Here is a 12,226-nt window from a genome sequence, read left to right on the forward strand (position 1 = left end):
GCAGCAGGCTCAAAAGGAGGTAAGGTGAGTTTTTCCAAAACATATTTGAGATCCCAGGCAGGAATGGGTGGAGATCTAGGGGGCCTTAAGTTCTTAGCTCCTCTGAGAAACTGTCTCATGAGCTGGTGGGAAAAGATTGGAGGGTCTGTATTATAATGAGCAGAAATAGCAGAGGCATGTATCTTTATGGAAGAAAAAGAGAGACCCTTATGTAAGAGGTCTGTCACGTAAAGTAAAATCAGAGGAATGTTAGGAAGAAGAGGATCCAAATCCTGAGCCTGCATCCAGGTGCAAAATCTTTTCCATTTTCCTGCATAAGATTTTCTAGTGCTAGGACGTCTGGCTTCTAAAATGACATCCATAACCTGCTTGGGTAGGAGAGAAGGAATCATAGACCCTGGATTAACCAGGCCGCCAGGCTGAGAGTTTTGACATGGGAGTGCAGAACCTGACCCTGGTGTTGGGACAGAAGGTTCGAAGTCTGTGGTAAAACCCAAGGGGGCTCCAGAGAAAGGTTTTTCAGTGTTTGGTACCAAAACTGTCGAGGCCAATTTGGGGCCAGCAAAATTATCACATTGGGCTTGTCCTGTTTGATCGTTAATAACACCCGTGGAAGAAGAGGTAGAGGCGGGAAGGCATACCCAGAGAGGTTTCTCCAACTGAATGATAGTGCATCCACTTTCCAAGCTAGTTCGTGGAATTGTCCTGGTGCAAATAATCTGTAGTTGATGATTGAGGTGGGATGCAAAGAGGTCTATGTGAGGACATCCCCAGACTGCTGTAATCATCTTGAATATTTCGGTGTCCAGCATCCATTCGTGTGGGTCCGACAGGTTTCTGCTCAGACTGTCTGCAAGGAAGTTTTGCTTCCCTGGTAGAAACTGAGCTTGAAGGTCCAGTTTGCAAGCTAGAGCTGTGTTCCATAGATTCATGGCTAGTCTGCAGAGGGGATAAGAATGTGATCCCCCTTGCTTGTTTATGTACCACATAACTGTGGTGTTGTCTGTCCGTATCAGTAGTTGTCCTGGTTGTAGAAGATTCCTGAAGGCCAACAGAGCGTTCTGAACGGCTAACATTTCCTTTAAATTGATATGCAGGTGCTTCTGATCCTTTGTCCAAAGGCCCTGCAGACAGTTGCCCTGCAAATGGGCTCCCCATGCATAAACTGAGGCGTCCGTGGTTAGTATCTGACTGGCTGGAGGCAGACTGAAGAGTTTCCCTTTGTTTAGAGTACATGCCTTGGACCACCAAAGGAATTCCCTTTGAAGACAAGGCAGGATGGTGATCTGTATGTCTAAACTGTGGCAATGCTGAGACCATACACCTTTTGGGTATCACTGTATTTTCCTCATATGTAGTCTTGCATATGGTACTAGAAGGACGCAGGAGGCCATGTAACCCAAAGCCTGCAGGAATTTCCTTGCAGATAGCTGAGTTAATGATGCCAAGGTTTTGAAAGTTGAAGCCAGCTGTAATTGTTTTTCGTATGTCAGAAATGCCATCTGGGCTGTTGTGTTTAGAAGAGCACCCAGAAAAATTATCTGTTGTGAGGGTGTCAAATTTGACTTTTTTATGTTTACAGTGAATCCCAGGAACTTGAGAAGTTTCTGAACAAATTCTAGATGCTGGAGTAAGACATCCTTGCTGTCTGCCTTAATAAGACAGTCGTCCAGATAAGGGTAGATTTAAATTCCCTTGAGTCTGCAATAAGCTACTACTGGAGCCAGGCATTTGGTGAAGACCCTGGGCGCAGTAGACAATCCAAAGGGCAGCGCAGAGAATTGACAGTGCCTCGTTCCGGCCTTGAACCTGAGGTATTTTCTGCACTCCTGCCTGATGGGAATGTGTAAATAATTCTCCTTTAAATCCAAAGTTACCATCTGTGCATTTTTGGTCAGCATTGGAAGTAGCTGCTGTAGAGTAAGCATCTTGAATTTTGGTATCTCGAGAAAAGTGTTCAAGACTGACCGATCCAGAATGGGTCTCCATGAATTTTGCTTTCTGGGGACTAGAAAGAGCCTTGAGTAAAAACCTTGTCCCATTTCTGAAAGTGGAACCAGTTCTATGGCTTTCATAGCCAAGACGGCTTCCACCTGGTTTAAGGCCTCTAACCATTGATGTTTTGGTAGATCTGGCCATCTGCTTGGTCTTGGTAGGGTATGAAAATGGAATATGTAACCTCTTGAAACCACATCCAGAACCCACTTGTCTTGGGTTATACGAGTCCAATTTAGGTGAAAAAGAGAAAGTTTTCCTCCGAGAGGGACTTCCAGGCAATAAGTTCCTGCAGCCCAATAGAGGGAGTCATTGAGCCTGTTTTCTATGAGCTTGCGACCTGTCCTCTTCTCCCCTAGGGGTGGAAGCAGTCCACTGTCTTGGTCTATAAGAGGCTTGCGTTTGGGGCCTTCCTCGGGAGCGTCTGTATCTACCCCTCTGAGGCCTGTCTGAATTGGGAAAGGACCAATTTTTTGTAGGCCAATTCCTACTAAATCTGGGTGGCTGTACTTGTAAGAAATCCTTAACCGTTTGCATGGATTTTGCCTTGTCCTCCATCTTCTTTATCACCTCTTCAGCCTTAGATCCAAACAAAACATTATGCTGAACAGGAGCATCCAATAACTTAGCTTTTACTTGATCTGGCAAGTTTTGTTCCTTTAACCAAGCATGCCTTCTAATGATTGTGCCAGAGGCAGCAGCCCTACAAGAAGCCTCAAAGGCATCAAATCCACAGTGTAAACCATGCTTCCCAACTTGTTCAGTGGCATGCATTAAGTCATGTAATTCCTTATCTGCACAAGCGGAAATGGAAGTTAGCTTTTGTTTCAAAACAGACAGAAGAAATTGCTGGTATTTCAGCATATGAAATTGACAGTTTAAAGCCCTAATAGATAAAGTTGCAGAAGTGTACACTTTTTTGCCCCATCTTTCTAAAGATCTGGAATCCTTCTCAGTGGGAATGGGGGTTTAGCAGTAGCGGCCTTAACCCCCTTAGGGCCCTGAGAAATGGTTTCAGGATCAGCAGTAGGATTCTTGTATAAAAACTGGAGGGAATCAGGAACCCTATAATATCGGTCTGGCTTAACAGGAGCTGGAGGAAAAGAGTCAGGAGTTAAGTTAGCCTCCGAAAAAGCATCATCCACAATATCCAAAATAGGAGGGATAGCCAGGGGTCTATGTTGGGGAAGAAGAAGAAAATCCCCAAGTCTTTTCTTAGATTCAGAGTACTCCTGTCCTTCCCAGTGAAAATGTTCCCTCATTTCATGTAAAGTTTCCCCAAAAGAAAAATCCTCAGGGGGAGAAGCTGAAAAAATGGATTCCTCAGCATCAGAATCCTCATAAGGAGGGAAAGAATAATCCTGGTCAGAAGAAGAAACTGAAGAAACAGAAGCCTGATCAGAGGAGTCATAATACAATTCCTGCCTTGACCTTTTATCTGGAGGGGGATGTGAACCCCTAATCATAGTAAGCAAGTCCTCCGCCATCTTAAGTAACTGTTTCTGAGACTTGGGTCCCGGATCAGAAGAGGCCTGGGCTGTAGTCTTTGATTTGGAAGGAGTCTTTGCCTTTATTAAAAGCTGAGTAGGCCTGAAAACCCCTTCGGAAGCCGGTACCTGCACAGCGGCTCCGGACCCATCCGAAGGAGCATTGTCCGAAGGTCCTGCAACAGAAATATTCAAAGGCCTAGTTGGCTCCTCGTGGGAGTCCGTTTCGGCCATCGGTTCCGAAATGGCCGACGACAGGGGCTGCAAAAGCGCCTCACTGACGACGGCCGAACCTGAAGCTGGCTCTGCTTGTACAATATAGTCTGATTTGGACCTCGGAGGCCCGTCTTTATCCTTGCGTCGTTTGTGAACTCCGGTAGCCGGAAGCGTGTCCGACAACATTTTGTAATTAAAACACCTACCGAAGTAATGAAATGCAAAATTGTACCTTCGTTTAATCGTACGTTGATTAAATCTAGCATAAAACCGACAACTAGCTATGTCGTGGTCAGGGCCTAAGCAAGGAATACAGTAAGAATGAAAATCCTTATGAGGTATTTGCTTCCCACATGAAATACAATTATTAACTTTTTCTGACATCGGACTGGAGCAAGAAAAAAGTTTCCCCAACGGGGTACTTAGCTTTGAGTAGGAGAAGAAAGTCTTCGGACTGAAGTACGTTTAGAAAAAATTGTCAGGAGTCAGCCGACCGGCACTTGCGAACTGCTATCACCGCACGGCAAGAAAGACTGGAGAACATGGCATCGGCTGTCAGCTTTGTACTCCTGGCGCTCTGACGTCAGGGAGCATAGCTGAGCAGCTGATGCTGGACCCAGACTTTGGGATTCTGGCCGACCGAGGACTGCCTGCCAGCAGGGGAGAACCCTACAGTCATGACTGCAACAGTGAAACACGATGAACATCTTTTCTTGACATAGATGGGTAGCCAGTTCCAGAGTATGGGAAGTCTCTGCGACAGGAATCTATTCCTCCAGCATGTCCTGTTTATTGTGGTGACAAGGTTTAGGTCCCTAGAGCGTGTAGCTCGGAGGGATTGGGATTTCTTTAGGTGTAGCATGTCCATCAGCTCTGGGTTTGACATAGCTTTATATGTTAGGCAGAGATCACCCCGGCCTCACAACCTGAGCACAACCTCATAACCTGAGGCTTAACAACCTCATACCTGGTAATAAGCCTAGCCTACAAATCAGAACTAGGCTGATTTAACCAAAGTCACTTTTTTCAATCCAAAATAAAATAAGAAATAGAAAGAGTACTAATAAAACAAAGTCCAAATAAACAGAAGTACAGAACTAGTAATTAACTCCTAGCCCATCTCCAGACAGTGTCACAAAACTCCCTTCATTAAAGGCTACTTGGCACCCAAGTGTCAACACGATCCTTCCAAAAGGAGTGAAACTAAAAACTAAAAAGAAATAAAAACAAAAAAAAATTAGAGAGCTAAAGTCAAGGGGTGTGTGTGTGTGTGTGTGTGTGTGTGTGTGTGTGTGTGTGTGTGTGTGTGTGTGTGTGTGTGTGTGTGCGTGCGCAAATGCATGCATGTGTGACAACAGGCATATGAATCATGAACCAAGAAAACAGCACCCACTATAGCAACCTTGGAAAATATGTGATACAATGAATGTCAGATAAAAATTCAATCAAAAAAATTGTAATCATATGTGTATTAAAAGAGAAAAGGAAAGCACTTTTGCCCATAGCGCAGTTTACCTGGTTACGTACAGGAAACCTGCTGCCATTTTGCATATATGAGGGAAGAAACTTGCCTGGAAAATGCCAGATGTGTACAGTGTGCAAGCAAAATTTTATGAAAGTTGACATGACAGTATAAAGATGCAGTCAAGAGTACTGGGATAAACACAATAAGTGGGGCTGGACATACAATGTGCAAAAGAGAAATAGATCTACCAGCAATTATAACAATACAAACAAATTAAATACCTGATATTATAACAAGGCAAAGATACAGATGACAGTCTATTAGGGAGTCAGTATACAAATCATGAAATACAACAGTTAAGACACAGACAAGATGAAAATTACACTTACAGGTAGGAGACAATACAGCGTCGATTTCTCAGGAGGCAACAGTGACGGAATGTAATAGTTGGAATCAAATCGCTTCTTCCATCAGACTTTGCTTCATGTCTAAATAGTGTAGTTTTGAAAATAAAATGTTACAGGCGAGAAACATTGGCTGGAGTCAGATTTTAAGCTGACATTATTTACAAAAGCACCTCTCACACAATTCCAGATACAAAATATAACACAAACTGAAAATGAACGAACATTTGCACTTGTAAAGGGAAAACTGTATGGAAGCAATATTAAGCATGTCATACTTAAAAGCACTGCATTTTCCAACTACTCCAGCTTCCTTTTTTCATTTTTTTCTTTCATTTTAAAACATTTGGACATTCCTGTAAAACACTGCAACCAACATATGCATAACTTGGTTGTAAGTATATTTTGCACAGTCAATTTCATACAGCCACAGCAACAGCTAATAACAGAATCTCTCAATTCTAGGCACTCTTCCTCCAGTCCTGTTATATGAAGGACCTTACAATTAAACAACTCTTTAATTACCTACTTAAACCAGTTGAGAATCACTAAGGAGTCAAGAGGTAGAAAAGCCCATCATGGCAAGAATGGATGCAAGTGATAGAAACTAATTGGATAAGACACCAGTTTACCATGGGATGAATAAATATATACATATACATACACAACATGGCTATGGACAACATGAACGATCACCAATTTACCCTAGGCATGTTACTAGGTGTAGGAGTAAACTGGTAGTCCCAACTAAAATACCACCTGGACACAGGACATGCAGACTGCACACAAAAGGCAGCCCATCCAATAACCGGACTAAAGAACCAAGCAAGAATGCTAACCTCTGGGCCACTGTCCAGACACAAATTCATTCATTAAACAGCAAGTTCTGTAAACCCATCTACAAAACCGAAATGCCAACTTGATTTTTATCTCCATAATATGCAGATGGGATCCAATAGAGGTACCTACAGAACATTTGAACATTATAATTGCAATCCTTAGGGCAACAAGTACAAATGAGGGAGTATATACTAATTCAATTACAGGTTCATAGTGAAGTACTAGGCAAACTGCCCATGAGGTCCAGTTTAAGACTGGCCAATTTCCCTTTTTTGTACTCAGAATAACCTATCCCATTTGGTTATAGATTGGACTTACCCATCCCATGATCGATAATTATACATTACCCCTAATGAGAATAACTGGAATCATACCATAGATCATTTCATGAAGACAGGATAAAGATGCAGTCAAGAGTACAAAGTAAGTGGGGCTGGACATATAATGTGCACAGAAAGAAAAATACACCTACAGAAAAAGCATTTATGAGCTATATCTGTCCACTGGTAGTGCAGGGGGCAGTCCTGGAGTAAATATTGCATTCCCCATCCACAAATCTAAATTGTGCTTGGAAAAAAAAAAGACAGGGATAAACTTTGTTTTATATGGATGGGAAGCATGTTCCACAGCAGTGGTATCCTCTGCAAAATACAACTCTCTCTCCAAACCATTCTGGTGATGTTGCAGAAGAGGTTTAGATCCCTGCATTGAGTATTTCTTCTGTTATTTGACATGCTGTTATGCAGTCAATCGATCAGTAATGGGTCAGAGGATGCCTTGTATACCAGACACAGGTCGTCTCTTAGCAATTTGTACAATACAGAGTATAGTGTGACAGGGCTTCGAGTCAGTCCATATAGGACATGTCATTTAGGCCTCATTTCCTTTTAGTAAGGTTATCTCCATGGGCATTCCCAGTGTTGCATGTGTCTACTCAGATACATGCCAAAGGGGGGCATTATATTCAATGACTGGTGTAATGAGGACCGAGTAAAAGAGGACAATGACACCCCTAGATCTAGATACAAACCCTTTGTTTATAAGCTGTGCAATATAGAAGGAATTTCTTATAACACAAGTTTGTCAAATGTTAGGGTCACTGCCCACATAAGTTCCAAAATCCCAAACACAGAGGTCAACTTTTAGGGCATATTATCAATGTGCTAGTTCCTGGGGTAGATGACCTTCTAAAGGATACAATAATGCATTATTTTTGGCATTTAGCTCCAGACCATGATTTTGACATTAGTTATATATTTATTTGAGACAAACTTTTCTGCAGGATGGCCAAGTCATTTGGGGATTCAGTGACTGTTCCTACCTTGCAGTTACCTGCAAACTTAGACAGCCAGAGCCCCTTGGTATTAGTTTTTACTTCAGAAGAGTAGATACCAAACAGGAGAGGTCCCAGCACAGAACCCTGTGGGAATCCACTGGTGATTGGTCTCCTTGTGGAGATAACTATCCTATTTTGATTATATGCATTCTACCTGTGAGACCGTTGGTAATCCAATGGGTGGCATTGAGGATTATTCTCAGTTTATTTAGCTTTTCTACTATGCCTGAGTGGGGAATTGTGTCAAAAGCTTTGGCGAGGTTGAGATATGTGGTGTGTACCATTTTACCTTCATCCATTGCTTTTGTGACCGTTTCAAAAAAATCCACTAAGTTGAGTAAGCATGACTTGCCCTTGATGAATCCAAACTGATACAGGTCCAGTATATGGAGATTCCCTATGTCTTGAGTGATTAATTCCATGATACGTCTTTCCATGGCTTTGCATACGAGGCTGGTCATTAGTATGGGTCTGTAATTGCCTGGATTTGAGGAAGGTCCTCCCTTTTGCAAAGGAATGACTGTAGCTGTTCTCCATTCGCTTGGTGAAAAACTGTATAGAGGGTGAGACTGAACAATATAGTCAGGGGTGTGGCTAACTCATGCTTCACGCTATTTAAGATTTATCCAGGGATATTGTCAGGACCCATCAAAGCTGTATTTTTAGCTTTTGACAGTACTTTTAGGACTTGGTCTTATGTGATAGCTGGAGGTTTACCAGTTTCAGGAATATCTTGAGGGACAGAAGCAGGGGGGAGACGGGGGTAAAACTAGAGCTAAATTTACTAGCTAGTAAGTTCGCTGCATCTTCAGCCTTAGTGTAGGTAACATCATTCACAATCAGCTCAGTGCATTGCTAGGTTGTGCTTTTGAGATTACGATCATAACTAAAAATGTCTTGTGATTGTCTTTGGCTTGGGTAGCTATTTTAGCCTCAAACTTGGCTTTGGTGGATTTTATTAAGCTCTTGAGTTGTTTGTTTATTTTAGTGAGAAAGGCTCTAACATTCTAGGAATTACTCTTCTTACTGTTGGTCAAAATTGTTTTCCTTTTATAGTAAAACTTGTTGCTACAAGCTTGTTCCACTGTGTGGGGTTGTTTCTGGGGTTTGCCCTGCACTAGTTCCTATGGAGTACAGCTGCATCTATTTACATGTTGGTATTGTGTAGGTGTAAATTTCTGCGTATTCAGTGGCGTTAACCGGGTTTGGTGGGATTTGAAGCTTGCCAATGTATCACTCAGGAGTAGGTAGTTTGTCAAATTTGTAAAGGTACCTTGGTGGAAAGGATCTCTAGTTTCAGTTTTATTTCAAAGGAGACTGGTTAATGGTAATACTCAACAAGTAATGAAGACAATCAAGGGATGATGCAAGGTGCTCACATATTAGTAAGGACAAGATCCAAGATGTTATTCCCTCTAGTTGGTATTCAAGACTAATTTCTGTGCTCGTGCACTAGTTTGTGCTCGTGCACTAGTGGTGGTGTAGGTTTCTGAGTCTCTAGTTGGATAGTTTAGATCACCTAGGAAAATGGTACTGGGTTTAAATACTGATTGTAGTTCCTGCAAACAGGTGGTGTGTTTTTCTTTTATCATAGAGGGAGTTCTGTAGCTAGCTAATATATGGTATGGGACCTTTCTGATGGTTGTTTGGACAGAACGAAGCTCTAGTGCATCATTCTACTTTACCAGCCTTGATGCAAGTCTCTCTTCTGAATGTAGACTGACACAACTCCACCTTTTTACCTACCTGAGTTGTAGCTGGTCTAAACTTGTGGAAGGCATTATTAGCCCTGCACAGGCAGGGTGTTCTCCCCTATTTTAAACCATGTGTCAGTCGCTACACAGACACTGATGTCTTCTAGAAGGGTGAGCAGGGCTTTAAAGGCATGGAGTTTCTTGTTCACACTCCTAGGATTGATCAGTAACACCTTCACGTTTTCCTTTGCTTGTTTCATTATGTTAGTAGATTTATCAGGTTAGCACTGCCTAAATAAAGGCATTATGGGGGTTGGCAAAGTCTTTGCCAATAATCAAAACCCTAAGAAGGGACAGATGCAGGCCAGCCCTGGCAAATAAGAATGGTCTGTCAATCATCTCTCTCAAGCTGACAATTATTATTGAAGACAATTATTTTTTGCTCACATTGCAGCATCATCCTCGGAGAAGGCAGAATGCTGCAAAATGATAGTCTTACGCCTGCCTTGGAGAGACACTGAGAGCTACATCGTCTCTCTCCCTCTCTCTCCATATAATCCAGGGAGGTACACCTCAAGTCACTGACACTGGCATAAATTATGACATTGTCATACTGGTACGTGTTGCTCAAGGACTTGGGACTTGAGTGCATGTATAATCTAATGGATCCTGGCACCAGACAAGCAACTAACTTGTCACTCTTTCCTTGCTCGGCCTGGTAAGAGGCACGTCTGTAGGTCTTACAATGGCGTCACCTACAAAAATAAAGATTGGTTGGGTTGATACCGGAATTACAGGCTCAGTATCCATGACTCTGGGACTATTTGTACTTTGTGAGGAAATAGGTTTAAATGTTGAGTGTGTTTTGTGCCTGTGTTGTGTTTTAAAGGTCTTTGAGGTTTAGGCAAGTTCATTTTTATAACATTGGCATATGAGGGATTGTGTATCTTGTGATGGCTTTGGAGAGGTGTGATATGTGGTATACTGTTCATTATTTCAGTTTCTGAGTTTACTGTGTGTGAGCTTTTTGCCTCCAAAGTATGTATATATATATATATATATATATATATATATATATATATATATATATATGTGTGTGTGTGTGTGTGTGTACATCTCTCTCACACTGTGTTATGCTGTTTGAGTAATGGATGATAATCAGACTGCATGGGTCAATTGGTACAATGTCTCAAAATATCCATCCCAATTAGATTGGTTAGATATGGTGTGGGGAAGTGTTAGTACACGATACCGACAGGCATGACTGGGGACAGGGGCAACTATAAAGTACAGTTTTGTACCTACCATAAATGTAGATGTTCGAGTGCTAATACAGCTGCAGTCATAACAGATGGGTTTTCCTGCCGTCAGGTGGGTCCTCGGGATGGCCGAATTCCAAAGTCTAGGTCCGGCATTGGTTGTCGTCGCTTTTTCCCTGACGTCAGAGCGACAGGGGTATAAAAGAACCAGCTGACGCCATTTTCTTCAGTTTTTCTTGCCCCAGATGTCAGGTGCCCCCAGAAGGAAGGCAATACATAAATTTATGTAATAATTTAATGCAATATAATCAAAAAACAGTAGTTGCAAGCAAATACACCATAAATGAATACCCCAATCAGGTTGTATGAGGAGATGTTAGCCAATAGGCCTGTCCCAAGAGGGGAAGGAGGGAGGGAAACCTGGACTGCAGCTGTATTAGCACTCTAACATCTACATTTATGGTAGGTACAAAACTGTACTATGTTCATCGTGCATACAGTTGCAGTCATAACAGATGGGTAGAATCCCAAAGCTAAAAAAGGGGTGGTAGGCACTAGGTGGAACTAGGAGGAGCCAGGATGCCCTGCAAGACTGCAGTGGCAAAGCCTGCTCTGGTTTTGGAGTATAATGGTAGGTGGTAGTGCTTGGAGAAGGTATGCACAGAACTCCAAGTGGCTGCTTCCAAAATATCTTTGGTAGGAAGCCCTCTGAGGAAAGCTGCAGAGGTAGCTGTGGCCCTTGTGGAGTGAGATCTGATGCCTGCAGGTACAGTTTTACCATGAAAAGAGTAACAAAAGCGTATGCAGTGGACTATCCATTTTGAGATTGTCTGTTTGGAAATTGGCTTCCCTTGAGCTCCTGCAGCATAGGACACAAAGAGTTGCTCTGATTTTCTGAAAGGCTTTGTTCTGTCCAAATAATAACGCAGCTGTCTGTGGATGTCCAAGGAATGTAGGAGTCTCTCCCCTTTGTTTTGAGGATTAGGGTAAAAGGTAGGTAAGTGGATAGCCTGATTCAAAGCTACCCTGGATACCACCTTTGGCATAAAGGACAGATTGGTTCGTAAGGAAACTCTGTCCTGATGGAAAATGATGAAAGGCTGCACAGCCATGAGGGCTTGTAGTTCTGATACCCTGCGAGCTGAGGTGATAGCCAGAAGGAAGGCTGTTTTCCAGGACAAATATTGCAGTTCTGTTGAGGCAGCTGGCTCAATGGCTCAAAAGGAGGCAAGGTCAGTTTTTCTAGAATGAAATTGAGGTCCCAAGCAGGTACTGGTTGTTTCCTTGGGGGTTTTATATTCTTAGCCCCTCTGAGGAACTGTCTTAAGATGGGGTGGGAGAATAAAGGAGGATCAGTGTTGTATTCTGCAGAAATGGCTGAGGCATGGATTTTGATGGAGGAAAATGAAAGTCCACTGCTTAGCATCTCAGCTAGATACTGTAATATTTGAGGTAAATTCAGTATTCCAGGATTCTGGCCCTTTTTCTCATTCCAGGCACAAAACCGTTTCCATTTTGCGGAGTAAGCTT

The 12,226-nt window shown here is 42.5% G+C and overlaps 1 protein-coding gene across 2 annotated transcripts in view; it reads right to left on the bottom strand.

The window, feature by feature from the left end:
* The window catches only part of GINS1 (GINS complex subunit 1), a 498,875-nt gene that overhangs the window by 236,411 nt on the left and 250,238 nt on the right, over positions 1–12,226 (bottom strand). For both annotated transcript variants that reach the window (XM_044057650.1, XM_044057644.1), the window contains exon 3: positions 5,553–5,651. In XM_044057650.1, coding sequence (XP_043913585.1) covers positions 5,553–5,651 — 99 coding nt within the window. The remainder of the gene's footprint in view (positions 1–5,552; positions 5,652–12,226) is intronic.

This window comes from Protopterus annectens, chromosome 1.part2 (genome assembly GCF_019279795.1).
Source record: "Protopterus annectens isolate FY-2018-M chromosome 1.part2, PAN1.0, whole genome shotgun sequence".
Classification (NCBI taxonomy): Eukaryota; Metazoa; Chordata; order Ceratodontiformes; family Protopteridae; genus Protopterus; species Protopterus annectens.